The sequence below is a fragment of the Bufo bufo genome, chromosome 3 (assembly GCF_905171765.1).
Source record: "Bufo bufo chromosome 3, aBufBuf1.1, whole genome shotgun sequence".
Lineage (NCBI taxonomy): Eukaryota > Metazoa > Chordata > Amphibia > Anura > Bufonidae > Bufo > Bufo bufo.
Window position 1 is genome coordinate 686,655,182 of NC_053391.1, and position 19,127 is coordinate 686,674,308.

A 19,127-nucleotide genomic window follows, 5' to 3' on the forward strand; every position below is an offset into this window, starting at 1 on the left:
TATTATTTTAAAGGGGTTGGATCCTATCGCTAGGATATACCACCGAGGTCAGATAGGTACTGACCCCCACCTCTGGAACCTGCACCTTTCTCTCCAACGAGGCCCCAAAAGCAAAGGAGAGAGCGGCATGCATGCGCGGCATGCTCTCCATTCACTTCTGTGGGAGTTCCGAAAAGAGTCAAGCCGGCGCGCTCGACTATTTCTATCTGCGTTCACATAGCCGTATGAGAGCTTGGCATTTACGTGACAAGTTGTACTTTTTAGTGGCACCACTGTATATTGCACACAATGTAGTGGGAAGCTAGAAAACAATTCCAAATGGGGTGCAGTTGGAAAAAAAAATGAAATTCTGCCACAGTTTTATGGGTTTTATCTTTACGTCGTCCCCTATGCAGTAAAACTGACCTGTGCCCTTCATTCTCCGGGTCGGTACGATAAGACCGATGCCACATTTACACGGGTTTTTCTTGTGTTTAGGTCTACATAGCTGTGTAGGGGCTACTTTTTTTTTCCAGGACAATATGAAGTTTTTATTGATACAGTTTTGGAATGTGTGAGACTTTTTTTTGATCACATTTTTATTCAAATTTGTCTGGTAAGTGAAGCAATGAAAAAAATAGTGGCTGCGGCAATGCCTATGATCTTTAGTATTTTTTATTATTTATTGTTATTATTCTAGGGAGAGAAGCTGATTAAAATGTTATGTATTTTTATTCTTTTCTATATTGCAGCGATGTGATGAGTGCAGACAATGCAATAGATTGTAGGTCAATAGGCCACCTGCAGGCCTCCACAGGAACTACAGCTGTGATACGCTGGGTCTATTCAGAGGGAGTGAAGGGACAGCTGCCGCCATTTACTGCATGGGGCAGCCGTTCCTGGCCCGGAAGAGCGTGCTTACGGGTTTTCAACACTTTAGATGTCGTGGTCAAATGTAGTGTAAGTGTCTGTGATTGGCATTCTCACCGTTTGCAGACATTAGACTTGGGCCGCTGCCGAGACCTGTCAGAGAGCCGGCACCATATATAAATCCCCTCCACATGTACGGGGCTAGGACTCGTCTGGTTCCCCAGGGTCAGTGCACCACTGTTCTGCAGGCCATCTCGTTTCTGGAATCGCACTAGTGGAATCTTCTTCTGCTCAGGAAGGTTTCAGTAAGAATCCGGGATGTCGGATGAGATACTTTCCCAGGACGCCATAGAGGGTGGGAGGTCAGCAAGCCAAAGCTCTGACTCCACAGCCCTGGGGCCATACCTCAGGTTGGGGGCATGTTGCAGAAGCTCATGGATGTCTTATGTTTTTTCATTACAGGAAAATTCCAGATGCAGGTTCTCCCTCAGTGTGGCCATGCTGTACATGAAGATGCTCCAGATAAAGTAAGACCCTTACCCTCTGTGTATGGCTGATACTGTAGGTGGCGTTTAACCGCTGTGACTACTACTGAGACATAAAGCAGAGGTTAAAGGGGTTTCTGGGACATGGGTACAGATCACCTATCCTAAGTATAGGCCATCAATATTAATCCCCTTTAACCCCTTAAGGACTCAGCCCAATTTCACCTTAAGGACCAGGACATTTTTTGCAAATCTGACCAGTGTCACTTTAAGTGCTGATAACTTTGAAACGCTTTGACTTATCCAGGCCGTTCTGAGATAGTTTTTTCGTCACATATTGTACTTCATGACACTGGTAAAATGAAGTAAAAAAAAAATAGGTTTTATTTATAAAACAAATAACAAATTTACCAAAAATTTGTAAAAAAAAATTGCAAATTTCCAAGTGTCAATTTCTCTACTTCTATAATAGATAGTAATACCTCCAAAAATAGTTATTACTTTACATTCCCCATATGTCTACTTCATGTTTGGATCATTTTGGGAATGATATTTTATTTTTTGGGGATGTTACAAGGCTTAGGCCTCTTTCATACGGGCGTTGCGGGTTGGGGCCGGATGCATTCAGAGTGCGTTCAGTGAAACGCGCACTATTTTGCAAGCAAGTTCAGTCAGTTTTGTCTGCAATTGCGTTTAGTTGTTCAGTTTTTTCCGCGCGGGTTCAATGCGTTTTGATGCGTTTTTCACGCGCGTGATAAAAACTGAAGGTTTACAAACAACATCTCTTAGCAACCATCAGTGAAAAACGCATCGCACCCGCACTTGCTTGCGGATGCAATGCGTTTTTCACGCACCCCCATTCACTTCTATGGGGCCAGGGCTGCGTGAAAAACGCAGAATATAGAACATGCTGCAATTTTCACGCAACGCAGAACTGATACGTGAAAAACAATGCTCATGTACACAGACCCATTGAAATGAATGGGTCAGGATTCAGTGCGGGTGCTATACGTTCACGTCACGCATTGCACCCGCGCGGAAAACTCGCTCGTGTGAAAGGGACCTTACGGGAACACCCGCGATTTTTCCACGTGAGTGCAAAACATTGTAATGCGTTTTGCACTCGCGTGAGAAAAATCGCGCATGTTTGGTACCCAAACCCGAACTTCTTCACAGAAGTTCGGGCTTGGGATCGGTGTTCTGTAGATTGTATTATTTTCCCTTATAACATGGTTATAAGGGAAAATAATAGCGTTCTGAATACAGAATGCAAAGTAAACTAGCGCTGGAGGGGTTAAAAAAAATAAGAAAATAATTTAACTCGCCTTAGGGCTCTTTCACACCTGCGTTGTTGTGTTCCGGCATAGAGTTCCGTCGTCGGGGCTCTATGCCGGAAGAATCCTGATCAGGATTATCCTAATGCATTCTGAATAGAGAGAAATCCGTTCAGGATGCATCAGGATGTCTTCAGTTCCGGAACGGAACGTTTTTTGGCCGGAGAAAATACCGCAGCATGCTGCGCTTTTTGCTCCGGCCAAAAATCCGGAACACTTGCCGCAAGGCCGGATCCGGAATTAATGCCCATTGAAAGGCATTGATCCGGATCCGGCCTTAAGCTAAACGTCGTTTCGGCGCATTGCCGCATCCGACCATTTAGCTTTTTCAGAGTGGTTACCATGGCTTCCGGGACGCTAAAGTCCTGGCAGCCATGGTAAAGTGTAGCGGGGAGCGGGGGAGCAGCATACTTACCGTCCGTGCGGCTCCCCGGGCGCTCCAGAGTGACGTCAGGGCGCCCCAAGCGCATGGATCATGTGATCGCATTGGACAAGTCATCCATGCGCATGGGGCGCTCTGACGTCATTCTGGAGCGCCCGGGGAGCCGCACGGACTGTAAGTATACCGCTCCCCCGCTCCCCACTACTACTATGGCAACCAGGACTTTAATAGCGTCCTGGGTGCCATAGTAACACTGAACGCATTTGGAAGACGGTTCCGTCTTCAAATGCTTTCAGTACACTTGCGTTTTTCCGGATCCGGAGTGTAATTCCGGCAAGTGGAGTACACGCCGGATCCGGACAACGCAAGTGTGAAAGAGGCCTTAGTCCACTTGATTGCGCAGCCGGCATCTCTTCTGTCTCCTTTGCTGAACAGGACCTGTGGTGACATCACTCCGGTCATCACATGATCCATCACATGATCCATCACATGATCCATCACCATGGTAAAAGATCATGTGATGACCGGAGTGACGTCACCACAGGTCCTGTTCAGCAAAGGAGACAGAAGGAGATGCCGGCTGCGCAATCAAGTGGACTAAGGTGAGTTTTATTATTATTATAATTATTTTTTTTTTTTTAACCCTGCCAGCGCTGTTTTACTATGCATTCTGTATTCGAAATGCTATTATTTTCCCTTATAACCATGTTATAAGGGAAAATAATAATGATCGGGTCTCCATACCGATGGTCTCCTAGCAACCGTGCGTGAAAATCGCACCGCATCCGCACTTGCTTGCGGATGCTTGCAATTTTCACGCAACCCCATTCATTTCTATGGGGCCTGCGTTGTGTGAAAAACGCAGAATATAGAGCATGCTGCGATTTTCACGCAACGCACAAGTGATGTGTGAAAATCACCGCTCATGTGAACAGCCCCATAGAAATGAATGGGTCGGTTTTCAGTGCGGGTGCAATGCGCTCACCTCACGCATCGCATCCGCGCTGAATACTCGCCCGTGTGAAAGGGGCCTTAGAAGTTTAAAAGCAAATCTTGAAATTTTCAAAAACCCAATATTTAGGGACCAGTTCAGGTCTGAAGTCACTTTGCGAGTCTTACATAATAGAAACCACCCAAAAATGACCCCATTCTAGAAACTACACCCATCAAGGTATTCAAAACTGATTTTACAAACGTCGTTAACCCTTTAGGTGTTCCACAAGAATTAATGGAAAATAGAGATACAATTAAAAAATTTCACTTTTTTTGGCTGATTTTCCATTTTAATAATTTTTTTCAGTTACAAAGCAAGGGTTAACAGCCAAACTAAACCGCTGTACGGGCACACGGCAGGGCACAGAAGGAAAGGAACGCCATACGGTTTTTGGAAGGCAGATTTTGCTGGACTGTTTTTTTTGACACCATGTCCCATTTGAAGCCCCCTTGATGCACCCCTAGAGTAGAAACTCCAAAAAAGTGGCCCCATTTTAGAAACTACGGGATAGGGTGGCAGTATTTTTGGTACTAGAGTTTAGGGTACGAATGATTTTTGGTTGCTCTATATTACACTTTTTGTGAGGCAAGGTAACAAGAAATAGCTGTTTTTGGCACCGTTTTATATTTTTTGTTATTTACAACATTCATCTGACAGGTTAGATCATGTGATATTTTTATAGACCAGGTTGTCACGGATGCGGCGATACCTAATATGTATACTTTTTTTTATTTATGTAAGTTTTACACAATGATTTCTTTTTTGAAGCAAAATTTGCGGGATGAGGTGACGGTTAGATTGGTACTATTTTGGTGGGCAAACGCCTTAAAGGGACACTGACAGGCCTTCTGAGCATAGTTAGCTCTTTATATGCCCCCCTAGGTCTTATAATAAGTTCCCAATTCATATAAGTATTATCCCTGTGCGCATTATAAAACGTTAAAAATAATCTTTATAATCACCTCTCCTTTCTGCCCAAGGGGCGTTCTTTGCGGCGCATTTGTGCCCAGCCGCGTCCCAACTGCCGGGTCCTTAGACACGCCCATCTCATTAGTATTCACTTGGCGCAATGTGATCCCGGCGAGCGAGGGTGCCGGGCGCATGCGCATGATCTCCGAATGTCGGGGACTGAGAAATACCGCCCAGCGAAGTGAATACTAATGAGATGGGCGTGTCTAAGGACCCGGCAGTTGGGACGCGGCTGGGCACAAATGCGCCGCAAAGAACGCCCCTTGGGCAGAAAGGAGAGGTGATTGTAAAGATTATTTTTAAAGTTTTATAATGCGCACAGGGATAAGGGTCCATTCACACGTCCGTTTTTTCTTTCCTGATCTGTTCCGTTTTTTGCTGAACAGATCTGCACCAGATCTGGACCCATTCATTTTCAATGGGTCCTGAAAAAAATCAGACATTGAGCTGTCCGTTTTTTTCCAGGACCCATTGAAAATGAATGGGTCCAGATCTGGTCCAGATCTGTTCAGCAAAAAACGGAACAGATCAGGAAAGAAAAAACGGACGTGTGAATGGACCCTAATACTTATATGAATTGGGAACTTATTATAAGACCTAGGGGGGCATATAAAGAGCTAACTATGCTCAGAAGGCCTGTCAGTGTCCCTTTAATTTTTTGTCCCACTTTGGGACTTGAACTTTTGCGGGTCTAATCCTTTACAATGCAATCCAATACGTCTGTATTGGAATGCATTGGCTGTATGAGTAATACTGTGTGTATTACTCATACAGCTTCCGGCCTGTGAGATCCAGGGGGCTGGATCTCACAGGCTCGTCACCGGAAGGCAGCGTGATGCCTTCCTTAGACATCGCGCTGTCTTCCATGCCATCGGGTCCCCCGTACAGCCGCATGGGGACCCGATGGCACACCCGATCACCGCCGCAAGCACAGGTAAAAGCTGCAAACCGCAGGGATATAAATTATTTACAAAAGCCTCCGAAAAAAATACACACATTCACCTCAATGTTCCTTGGCTAATATTATCCCTACGCTTCGCCGATCACCTGCTCAGCTGATCCCTGACCGCAGTGGTGCCCCTGTGTGTTGAGAGGTACAGACTGAGGCTTTTATAATGTGTATGCCCAGTCAACCCAATTAAAGGGTATTCTCACCTAGCAACAAGCCATCGGTTTATGGTGCCAGCGGTTGGACCCTCACAGATACTGAGAGTGGAGCGGATGTAGCTACCCAGCTGTGCTTGGAACTGCAGCCTTCCCAATTCACTAGAATAGAGCTGTACTGTAGTTCCCCATAGAGCCGGGTGGCGAGGACGACGCTCTACAGGGAAGGACAGTAATGGGGACGCAGCGCTAAACCATAGCTGTGTCCCCTGCATTCCCTTCATCGGTGAAGGTCTGACCTCTGGAGTCATAAAGTGATGACCTATCTTACCGATATGCCATCGTTTTGCACGACGGGTGTACCCCATAAACTGAAGAAATGCAAGGGGTGGTCCCTTAGGGGTGGTGCGAGGGCACCCCCCGAAATAACTACTCGTTAATTGAAACTAAGTGAAAGAGAGGAGTAGTAACGTGTTAAAACCTAACTTTTATTAGGATAATTAGAAGTCCCAATGATGGGAAGAGAACCCCTACCAGACAAATAAAACACACAACTACAGGGGACCTGGGGTGGCAGGTCGCCTGATGGTCAGATACACATTCACGTCTCTGAGTAAAGCGGGAGGTGGACTGTATAACCTATAGACATAAACAAAAAGTGGAGACCGTGGCAGGTCTGCCGTGGTCTATAAACATGCCATAAGGCGAGATAAGGGTGGGTCTTACCGGTGGTGGACGAGAGGACCGACAAGTCCAGTACCCCGAAGGAGGTGTTCTCACATGTGGATACGTCCTCCAGTTGGCGGTCACTTTGTACAGGAGGGCCACAGGGAAAAATCTGTCCCTGGTAATGCCCTACTTGGCCTATTAAGCCCTAAAGTGCCTGCTAACACGGGGTCCTATCCCCGCAAGGGGTGGCCCCGTCCGGAACCTAACCCTAAAATAGATGCCCCTAGGTGACCCTGTGAGGACAGGGAAATGGCCCAGTGGGGCTAACGGACCCGGGTAGACTATTCATATAGGGGTAAAAACTAGTATGGAGATATGCTCTAAGTCCCTACGCGTTTCGTTGGAGAGTATATCCTACTATATATATCCTGCAGTAAGGGAATAAAGACGACTACCTATAACAGACCCCTTAACTCGTCAGGGGACAGGGGTACAAGGTAGAATAGGAGCGGGGGTTCATATTCTACCTTGTACCCCTGTCCCCTGACGAGTTAAGGGGTCTGTTATAGGTAGTCGTCTTTATTCCCTTACTGCAGGATATATATAGTAGGATATACTCTCCAATGAAACTCGTAGGGACTTAGAGCATATCTCCATACTAGTTTTTACCCCTATATGAATAGTCTACCCGGGTCCGTTAGCCCCACTGGGCCATTTCCCTGTCCTCACAGGGTCACCTAGGGGCATCTATTTTAGGGTTAGGTTCCGGACGGGGCCACCCCTTGCGGGGATAGGACCCCGTGTTAGCAGGCACTTTAGGGCTTAATAGGCCAAGTAGGGCATTACCAGGGACAGATTTTTCCCTGTGGCCCTCCTGTACAAAGTGACCGCCAACTGGAGGACGTATCCACATGTGAGAACACCTCCTTCGGGGTACTGGACTTGTCGGTCCTCTCGTCCACCACCGGTAAGACCCACCCTTATCTCGCCTTATGGCATGTTTATAGACCACGGCAGACCTGCCACGGTCTCCACTTTTTGTTTATGTCTATAGGTTATACAGTCCACCTCCCGCTTTACTCAGAGACGTGAATGTGTATCTGACCATCAGGCGACCTGCCACCCCAGGTCCCCTGTAGTTGTGTGTTTTGTTTGTCTGGTAGGGGTTCTCTTCCCATCATTGGGACTTCTAATTATCCTAATAAAAGTTAGGTTTTAACACGTTACTACCCCTCTCTTTCACTTAACCCCATAAACTGACCATTGCCGTTAGTAAGAGCCAGTACCCAGTCCACCCAGTGAGGATTTTTGAAGGCCATCTGTCAGTAGATTTGTCCCTATGACACCGGCTGACCTGTTCCACGTGCACTCGGCAGCTGAAGGCATCTGTGTTGGTCCCATATTCATATGTGCCCGCATTGCTGAGAAAAATGACGTTTGATATGCAAATGAGCCTCTAGGAGCAACGGGGGCGTTACCATTGCACCTAGAGGCTCTGCTCTCTCTGCAACTGTAGTTTGGGTGACAGAGACAGGCAGTGTAAATGTAATCACTGCCTGGCCCTGTCAATCACAGTAGAGAGGGTGCGGCAGTTGCAGAGAGAGCAGAGCCTCTAGGTGTAATGACAACGCCCCCGTTGCTCCTAGAGGCTCATTTGCATATATAAAAAAATCATGTTTTCTCAGTAATGCGGGCACATATGGACATGGCACCAACACAGATGCCTTCAGCTGCCAAGTGCACATGTAACAGGTCAGCCAGCGTCATAGGTACAAAACTGCTGACAGATGCCCTTTAGCGTGTATATTTCTCCAGGCCGCGCTCTAATGACGTCTCTTCCTCGCAGGTCGCTGAGGCTGTCGCCACATTTCTGGTGCGTCATCGGTTTGCAGAACCAGTTGGGGGATTTCAGTGGTAAGACCATGAGATAGAACCTAATGTTATTTAATATGTCCCTTTCAGAGGGGTGAAGATTAGTGCTGAGCGAAGCGAGCGTCGGATGAAGCATCCAAAGTCGCTTCGTTCATAACTTCGGAATAATACTGTACAGAGATCCGTCTCCGCACCGTAATAGAATGTATGGGCTCCGATGAGCCGACGTTAGTTATTCACAAAGTCGCGCGAGACTTTATTGAATAACTTCGGAAGTTGATGTTTAAAGTGGAAAACCGCTTCAAAACTTGAAACCGAACTCGGCTTCGGTTCTGACTGTTACCTCGGAACCGAAGCCGAGTTCGGTTTCAAGTTTTGAAGCGGTTTTCCACTTTAAAAATCAACTTCCGAAGTTATTCAATGAAGTCTCGCGCGACTTTGTGAATAACTGACGTCGGCTCATCGGAGCCCATACATTCTAATACTGTGCGGAGACTGATCTCTGTACGGTATTAATCCGACATTTTGAACGAAGCGACTTTGGATGCTTCATCCGACGCTCGCTTCTCTCAACACTACAGAAGATCTTCAGGCCCGGGTTCGGTGGGTACAGCTGGATGCCTGCTAGTTGTGGGAGCCATCTCTCTACAGGGGGGTCCTGAGGGGAGGAACTCCACCTGTACAACATGCACTCGTGTTTTTGTGTCTTACCAGTCCTCCTTTGTGTTTTCCAGTGTCTACCAGGCCTGTTAGTGCCCTGCAGTCGGGGGGCACCCAGTCGTCTTGTAAATAACTTGCTCCAGAGGCCATAGCGATGACCCAGTTCTACATCGTCCCTGGTACAGCAGAGCGACGCTTCCAACAATACATGCCAATCAATACACAAGTCAAGTGTCCGCGGTGTTTCCTTTCCCTCCTCTTCCAGGTCGGGGGCGCCGTTGCTGTGTTAGCGTGGCCATCACGCAGCCGGCCCTCAGTGGACCGATGACCTGCTTCTCGTCATTGTAACCTATGGTCGGAGGGAGGAGCACAGTCTTCTGTGGGGGTTCACAAGTGCCCCCTGTTAGTGAGGCCAAGTGTGCACATTATTTTTTTTATTTTTATTTTTATAGCTTTAGGATGTAATTTATAGTTTACAGTAATCACGTTAGAAGGAGAGAGACCCACTGATAAAATTCTGCACGTTTCTGACCTACCTTCCCCATTTGGTGCTTTATAAGCCATTCTCAATCGGAAATTCGCTGGTGTAAACTGTGCAAAATTTATTTTGAGGTGCGCGCATCTTGGGCTGTCCTAAAGACAGAAAATGCTGGGGGCAGGCATAGATTTGGCCTAACATTTGCACCATTTGCTGTCTTTAAAAGTATTAAATGTTTCAGAACTTGGCTGGCCACGCCCCCTACATCCAGTCGTCCCCGCCCACTTTCTTTGCACTTTTCAAAAGTCGCTGCCAAAAATTGCAGATTTGGCGTGTGACAATATTTACAACTTTTTGCCGCAATTGATTTAATAAATGACCACTTGTTCTAAATTCTCAATACTTTCTGTTTGCTGTCAGTGAATGGTAACCTTCTTATTGACATCCAGGAGCTGAATCTCTTGAAGGGCATCTGTCAGCAGTTTTGTCCCTATGACACTGGCTGACCTGTTACATGGCAGCTGAAGGCATCGGTGTTGGTCCCATGTTCATATGTGTCCACATTGCTGAGATAAATGAGGTTTTATTACATGCAAATGAGCTTCTGGGAGCAACGGGGGCGTTACCGTTACACCCAGAGGCTCAGCTCTCTCTGCAATTGCTGCGCCCTTTGCACTTCGACAGGGCCAGGCAGTGAAATCATCATCACACCTGCCTGGTCCTGTCAATCAAAGTGTAGAGGGCGCAGCAATTGCAGAGAGAGCTGAGCCTCTGGGTGTAATGGTAACGCCCCCGTTGCTCCCAGAAGCTCATTTGCATGCAATAAAACCTCATTTTTCTCAGCAATGTGGACACATATGAACATGGGACCAACACCGATGCCTTCAGCTGACATGTAACAGGTCAGCCAGTGTCATAGGGACAAACCTGCGGACAGATGCCCTTTTAAGGATCTAATACTTTTCACGGCTGAAGCTCCGTTACAATTGTATCCGGTGTTGACACTGGATTCACTGATACATTGTGGCAAACTATCAGCATTGCAGGGAGGTGCATGCTGCTCACAGAGCATTGTCAAGAATGTACATTTAAAAGACCCTGTCCTGTCCTAAACCTTTCCAAAGCTGAGTGTTTGTCACAGTTGTATCCAGTCCAGACAACCTTCCGTGAGGTGATCACATCAGCAGCACAAATCTCTCCTGCCCTAATAGTTTTGTTACAATGTGTCAGTGCAGGGTGACCTGCATCAGACTAGACTTCCAGGCTCCATCAGCATTGGAATGTATTAGGTCTGAAGCCCATTTCTCTATTCCCTGACAGCAAACAGTGGTCTTTAAAAATGGTAAGGAATTGCAACACAACGTATTTGAGAAAATTGAGGAAATGTTGATTATACAAAGTATAGGACAAGTTTATCGCTTATCCACGGGACTGAGGATAACTGTTAGGTGTGTGGGGGTCACAATGCTGGGACCCCAATGATCACGAGAACAGGGGTCCTGCAGTCCTATAGAAATGAATGGAGGGGTGCACAGGTACCCCTTTTTTTGTGATCGGTGGTGGTTCTGGTAGGTTGCTTGGTTCCTGTCGCACACAAGGCCAGTAGATGTCACTGCCGTACCGCCAAGGCCTCCTCTATCAGAAGCCACTGGGTTCTCCAGCGTCCATTGGTAGCAGTGGTGCCATAAAGCAAGATGCTGTAATCTGCAGACTGCTGAGCGATCACATTTGCATCTCCTGCTGCCGTCGATTTGTAGCGGCCGTCGCTGCGTCCCTCCGTGACTTGTACAATAAGAGCCGACTTTGCTTTGTGGCCGGAGTGGTTTCTTTCTGTTGATGAATGTAAAACCTTTTATTTATGGACAGAAGTACGAGAAAATGAATAAAGCGACAAGAAATCTTCACGCCTGACTGCAGCGTCCAAATCAGTGGCCCCACAATAAAGGCCGTGCGCTCCTCCGGTGTGATAGGGGCGCTGTGTGGTGTTACATGGGATCGGGGCTTTATTATCCCATAAGGTTATATTAAAGGGGTATTGCAGTAGAAAAAAATATGTGGTATGGACATGAAATGGTTAAAAAAAAATAATAAGAGACCAGCTTATACTAAACACACTGATTTATTTTTTTCATTTATTTTTCCCCCTCTCTCCCCCTCCCCCGCGTTGGTGCCGCGTTTCCGCTGCGCTCTACTTCCTGCTCCTGTCCCGCCACGGCAGGAAATGGCTGGGTATGCCGCTCAGCCAATCACTGGCTACAGTGATGATCCGCCCCATCCGGTGATTGGCTGAGCTGAATTTCCTGTTGTGTCGGGACCCGGGCACCGTGGGGATGAGTAAGGCGAGTATGAAGTAGTTTCTATTTAACCATTTCATAACCCTCTGACAGTTTTTTTTTTTTTTTGCCCCCCTAGTGGAATACCCTGTTATTGACACTTCCCCCAAAAAATAAGGGGTGAACTCTGACAACTGTTTACCAGGGTGGGAAAATAGTTGTCATGGACGGTACAGTTACTGAGCCAGTGCGGGGCCTGGACAAACACCTTGTTAACGCCGTTTTACTATTGAAGGTTTTAATTTTATGATGCAATGGTGAGTGCCCTTTGTCTCCCCCTCTTTGGGGCACTTCAGGATGAGCAAGAAGAGTCCACAAGTGTGACCGTGGTCAGTGAGAGCGGCAGACATGGCGGCCATATTATAAGATAATTCTGTTTTATAAGACATCTGTGGTTAGAAGAAATGAACGCACCGCCATATACACCTGTATGTATACAGAACGCAGAATATATAACCGCTATGTCCTGTACACACCATTTACATTCTCCACATGGCCACCAGAGGGCACCCTATTTATGGATCTGAGCAGGATTCCTGCAATCCTATCCATACATGAGGCTTGTGTGTGATACTGTCTGCTGAGCTGTGTATCTAATCCTATCCTGTGTGATACTGTCTGCTGAGCTGTGTATCTAATCCTATCCTGTGTGATACTGTCTGCTGAGCTGTGTATCTAATCCTCTCCTGTGTGATACTGTCTGCTGAGCTGTGTATCTAATCCTATCCTGTGTGATACTGTCTGCTGAGCTGTGTATCTAATCCTATCCTGTGTGATACAGTCTGCTGAGCTGTGTATCTAATCCTATCATGTGTGATACTGTCTGCTGAGCTGTGTATCTAATCCTATCATGTGTGATACTGTCTGCTGAGCTGTGTATCTAATCCTATCCTGTGTGATACTGTCTGCTGAGCTGTGTATCTAATCCTATCCTGTGTGATACTGTCTGCTGAGCTGTGTATCTAATCCTATCCTGTGTGATACTGTCTGCTGAGCTGTGTATCTAATCCTATCCTGTGTGATTCTGACTGCTGAGCTGTGTATCTAATCCTATCATGTCTGATACTGTCTGCTGAGCTGTGTATCTAATCCTCTCCTGTGTGATACTGTCTGCTGAGCTGTGTATCTAATCCTATCCTGTGTGATACTGCCTTCTGAGCTGTGTATCTAATCCTATCCTGTGTGATACTGTCTGCTGAACTGTGTATCTAATCCTATCCTGTGTGATACTGTCTGCTGAGCTGTGTATCTAATCCTATCCTGTGTGATACTGCCTGCTGAGCTGTGTATCTAATCCTATCCTGTGTGATACTGTCTGCTGAGCTGTGTATCTAATCCTATCCTGTGTGATACTGTCTGCTGAGCTGTGTATCTAATCCTCTCCTGTGTGATACTGTCTGCTGAGCTGTGTATCTAATCCTCTCCTGTGTGATACTGTCTGCTGAGCTGTGTATCTAATCCTATCCTGTGTGATACTGTCTGCTGAGCTGTGTATCTAATCCTCTCCTGTGTGATACTGTCTGCTGAGCTGTGTATCTAATCCTATCCTGTGTGATACTGTCTGCTGAGCTGTGTATCTAATCCTATCCTGTGTGATACTGTCTGCTGAGCTGTGTATCTAATCCTATCCTGTGTGATACTGTCTGCTGAGCTGTGTATCTAATCCTATCCTGTGTGATACTGTCTGCTGAGCTGTGTATCTAATCCTATCCTGTGTGATACTGTCTGCTGAGCTGTGTATCTAATCCTATCCTGTGTGATACTGTCTGCTGAGCTGTGTATCTAATCCTATCCTGTGTGATACTGTCTGCTGAGCTGTGTATCTAATCCTATCATGTCTGATACTGTCTGCTGAGCTGTGTATCTAATCCTATCCTATGTGATACTGTCTGCTGAGCTGTGTATCTAATCCTATCCTGTGTGATACTGTCTGCTGAGCTGTGTATCTAATCCTATCCTGTGTGATACTGTCTGCTGAGCTGTGTATCTAATCCTATCCTGTGTGATACTGTCTGCTGAGCTGTGTATCTAATCCTATCCTGTGTGATACTGTCTGCTGAGCTGTGTATCTAATCCTATCCTGTGTGATACTGTCTCCTGAGCTGTGTATCTAATCCTATCCTGTGTGATACTGTCTGATGAGCTGTGTATCTAATCCTATCCTGTGTGATACTGTCTGATGAGCTGCTGTATCCGATCCTCTCCTGTGTTATCCTGTCTGCTGTATCTGATCCTCTCCTGTGTGATACTGTCTGCTGTATCCGATCCTCTCCTGTGTGATCCTGTCTGCTGTATCCGATCCTCTCCTGTGTGATCCTGTCTGCTGTATCCGATCCTCTCCTGTGCGATCCTGTCTGCTGTATCCGATCCTCGCCTGTGCGATCCTGTCTGCTGTATCCGATCCTCGCCTGTGCGATCCTGTCTGCTGTATCCGATCCTCGCCTGTGCGATCCTGTCTGCTGTATCCGATCCTCTCCTGTGCGATCCTGTCTGCTGTATCCGATCCTCTCCTGTGCGATCCTGTCTGCTGTATCCGATCCTCTCCTGTGCGATCCTGTCTGCTGTATCCGATCCTCTCCTGTGTTATCCTGTCTGCTGTATCCGATCCTCTCCTGTGTGATACTGTCTGCTGTATCCGATCCTCTCCTGTGTGATACTGTCTGCTGTATCCGATCCTCGCCTGTGCGATACTGTCTGCTGTATCCGATCCTCTCCTGTGCGATCCTGTCTGCTGTATCCGATCCTCTCCTGTGCGATCCTGTCTGCTGTATCCGATCCTCTCCTGTGCGATCCTGTCTGCTGTATCCGATCCTCGCCTGTGCGATCCTGTCTGCTGTATCCGATCCTCGCCTGTGCGATCCTGTCTGCTGTATCCGATCCTCGCCTGTGCGATGCTGTCTGCTGTATCCGATCCTCGCCTGTGCGATGCTGTCTGCTGTATCCGATCCTCGCCTGTGCGATGCTGTCTGCTGTATCCGATCCTCGCCTGTGCGATGCTGTCTGCTGTATCCGATCCTCGCCTGTGCGATGCTGTCTGCTGTATCCGATCCTCGCCTGTGCGATGCTGTCTGCTGTATCCGATCCTCGCCTGTGCGATGCTGTCTGCTGTATCCGATCCTCTCCTGTGCGATCCTGTCTGCTGTATGAGGATGGAAATGTGTCCTTTGTGGTCATTCAGAGGCTGATTTTTCTCGGAGGCTCCGGGAATGGACTGCGCCTCGCTATCGGCGACGCTTCTGGACTACACACAATGATTCCTAATCCCCTGCACGCGGACCTGAGCACTGTGCGTACACCATGTATTACATCTATGCTGATATCATATATATGCTGATGGGATATTCGGCCCGGCGTAATGTGCATCCTGCAGATTCCCACTGGAAACAATGGGGCACGAGCACAACATTCACCTGTAATTTCCACCCTTATTTCTGCTTCCAGTATTCCAGAAAATCTGGACTGCAGTACTAAGCACAGCCACTATACAATGGATGGCGCTGTGCTTGGTGTACTGGGAGGAGGCTGCAGTGCTCACCAGAGATATCTACGCCCAGCAAGTGAGCTGGCAGAGATGTAAGCAGGTGGCACTGCCAGTGCCTTAGTTATGTAGTGGCTGGCGCCTCTGTATACTGTAACTGAGGCTACCTTCACATCTGCATTTTTGCCGGATCAGCAAAAACGGTCCCGTTTAGGATAATACAACCGGCTACATCCGTCATGAACGGATCCGGTTGTGTTATCTCTAAAATGACCAAGACGGATCCGTTTTCTTTCGCGTCCAGTTTCCCATGACGCACACAAAAACGCTGCTTGCATCGGTTTTGTGTCCGGCGTGGGAACGGAACCAAACGGAACAGAATGCTTTCTGGTGCGTTCTGTTCAGTTCAGTTTTGTCCCCATTGACAATGAATGGGGACAAAATGGAAGCGTTTTCCTGCGGTTTTGAGATCCTGTGACGGAGCTCAATACTTGAAAGGAAAACGCTGATGGGAAAGTAGCCTCAGGCCCCTTTCACACGAGCGAGCTTTCCCACGCGGATGCAATGCGTGACGCGAACACAGCACCCGCACTGAATCCTGACCCATTCATTTCAATGGGTCTGTCTAAATGAGCGCTTTTTTTTTTCTTCACACATCAGTTCTGCGTTTTTCACGCAGCCCTGGCCCCATAGAAGTGAATGGGGCTTCAGTGAAAAACGCATCGCATCCGGAAGCAAGTGCGGATGCGATGCGTTTTTCACTGATGGTTGCTAAGAGATGTTGTTTTGTAAACCTTCAGTTTTTTTATCACGCGCGTGAAAAGCACATCAAAACGCATTGCACCCGCGCGGAAAAAAACTGAACGCAATCGCAGACAAAACTGACGGAACTTCGGCTGACAACGTTTGGGTCCATTCACACATCCGTGAATGGGTGCGGACCCATTCATTCTTTATGGGCCAGGAATGGATGCGGACAGCACACAGTGTGCTGTCCGCATCTGCATCTCCGGAACGCGGCCCCCGATCTTCCGGTCCGCAGCTCTGGAAAAAAATAGAACATGTCCTATTCTTGTCCGCAATTACGGACAAGAATGGGCAGTTCTATGGGGGTGCCGGCCGGGTGTATTGCGGATCCGCAATACACTACGCACGTGTGAATGGACCCTTATTGCAGACTGCATTTGCCGTTCCGTGGGCATTCTGCATCACGGATGCGGACCCATTCACTTCAATGTGTCCGCAAATCCGGATAGGCGGAATGGAAGCACTACGGAGTGCTTCCGTGGGGTTTTGTCCCGTACTTCCGTTTCGCAAAAAGATAGAACATGTCCGGACGCCGACTGAGATGGCCGCCTGAAAGACCAGCTCCTGCCCGCACCGCAGCTTTCTGGCCAGTGACTCCTCTGTTCCGGCTCTTATGGGGAGAAAAGTGGCTCTCAAGAAGACCCCTCTCCCTTCCCGATCCCCCTCACCTGCCAGGACCCTTGAACAGTGCTGGGATCGCACTCCGGGTCCAGCGCTTCCACCGCGCAGCACCAAGGCACAGAGGGCCTCCCGCCATTCCTCCCTTCCCCCGCCTGACTCCCGCGCTGCAAACCTCTGCTGGAGCTCACCAAGTGACTGGATTGCTGCTGGCGTTGTCTGCGGACGGAGTCTCAGTGCTGGGGCTCTCACCGGCTGCCCTGAAATTTCGGCCAACCGCTGCTGAAAGGAGGACTCCCACCATGATGGCTCCTGGACTCACCCCTCAGAGGGAGACATCACGCAAAGGTACTGTGGCTCCTGTTAGGGGATGAGATACTACCCCTGTGGACCCTGCACCTAGCCTTCCTAGGATCCACCTGCATGAGCTCTGGCAAAATAACCAGTCCCCAGCCCCACCCTTGCTGGATCAAGGGGACAGCAGCTCTCTTCTGACATCTGGGCCAGATCGCCAAGCCCCCCATTACTTGCTGTTATGGACCCCCCAGCCCTGTCTGAACCTCCACAGCCCTGGGCAAGCTATTTTAGCAGTTTTCCTACAAAATAGGACTTTCGGGCTCTTATCTCTGAAGTTACAGAAGCCTGCAGAGCTGAAATTGCAGCAGTTTGCACTGATATTAAACACGTGGTGGACCGGATGGCAGCAGGCAATACATATCCACTCTTCATGAATCCATTTCTGCCCAAACGGCTTTGCTCAGGGGCATGGGGCGGCATTTAGAGGACTTGGATAACCGAGGCCGCCGGAATAATATCCGGGTACGGGGCCTTCCAGAGGCTACCGGAGACGAGGATCTCTTTGCCACACTGGAAGCCATATTTAACATGATCTTGGGACAACCATCCTTGCATAAGATCAAGCTGGACAGAGCTCATAGAGCATCCAAGCCCAAGGGCTCTGCTGCACGTCCTAGGGACGTAATTTGTTGTGTCCATGACTTTACCCTTAAAGAAACCATCATGGCTAAGGCGAGATCTCTACGCAACTTTGACGGAGCTCCGGTACAATTGTTTCCTGACCTATCCTGGTTCACACTCCAGAAAAGGAGACATCTTCAGCCTCTCCTCACATCACTCAGGGACCGCCAGATTGCCTATCGCTGGGGATTCCCCTTTGCCCTGATGGTCCGTCATCAAGGAAGAACAGAGACTCTCCGTTCCTTCTCGGATCTTCACCCCTTTTGCGAATCGCTCGGAATTCTTATACCCGACATGTCGGATTGGGAGTTTGAGTCACTAGCGCTTCCGCCACCACGCATTTGGTCTCCTGTAACCAGGAAAAGAAGACCTGGTCCAAGTGCATCCTCTTCTCCGCAGTCTCCTCCGTCGTCAGGGCATCGTCCACCTGCCTGACCGCCAAAGGCTTGGAGGACTTGATCGTCCTGAACTCTGCCCTTAATCCTTCACGCTCTCAGGATCGACCTAGAAGGGATTGCATCTCTGGGAATAGTTGTTTACTGCTATCTGTTTGCCTATCTTTGTGTTGTCTCGTCCTGTCCTCGTGTACCTCAGTCTTGCCTTTGATCCGTTGTTCAACTAGTGTGAAGTCACTGACGTATACGGACTCCCTCAGTGAGCTGTACCCTGCATATATTATATATCATCACATACCCACATGGTGCGGTGCATAACCTTCAATGTCAAGGGGCTCAACTCCTCAATTCTAGACCCGCAGGGGCGTTATATTATTCTCTGTGGCCATTTAGCAGATAAATCCATCACCTTATGTAACATTTATGCCCCAAACACTTCCCAGATCCGCTTTCTCGGCGGAATCATCCACAAGGTTTTTGTTGAGGGAGTGGACTCTTCGAAGCCCCTGGTCCTCCTAGGTGGGGACTTTAATGCAGTGTTTTCTGAATCAATGGATCGCCTGGCCCTCCCGGGCAGACTAATACATTCGACACAGCAGCGCTTAGCCAGGGACTTTCGTAAACTGGTGCGGAAATACTCCCTGTATGACCTCCGGCGTCTCACTTATCCCACCGATAGGTCCTTCTCCTTTTACTCTGCCCCACATGGTTCCCACACCCGT

General features: G+C 48.2%; 1 protein-coding gene across 2 annotated transcripts in view; it reads left to right on the plus strand.

Annotated features, from left to right (window-relative positions):
- The window catches only part of PPME1 (protein phosphatase methylesterase 1), a 33,454-nt gene extending 23,101 nt beyond the window's left edge, over positions 1-10,353 (plus strand). For both annotated transcript variants that reach the window (XM_040426521.1, XM_040426522.1), the window contains exons 13-15: positions 1,312-1,376; positions 8,633-8,700; positions 9,393-10,353. In XM_040426521.1, coding sequence (XP_040282455.1) covers positions 1,312-1,376; positions 8,633-8,700; positions 9,393-9,411 — 152 coding nt within the window. In that variant the 3' untranslated portion in view covers positions 9,412-10,353. The remainder of the gene's footprint in view (positions 1-1,311; positions 1,377-8,632; positions 8,701-9,392) is intronic.
- The last annotated feature ends 8,774 nt before the right edge of the window (positions 10,354-19,127 follow it).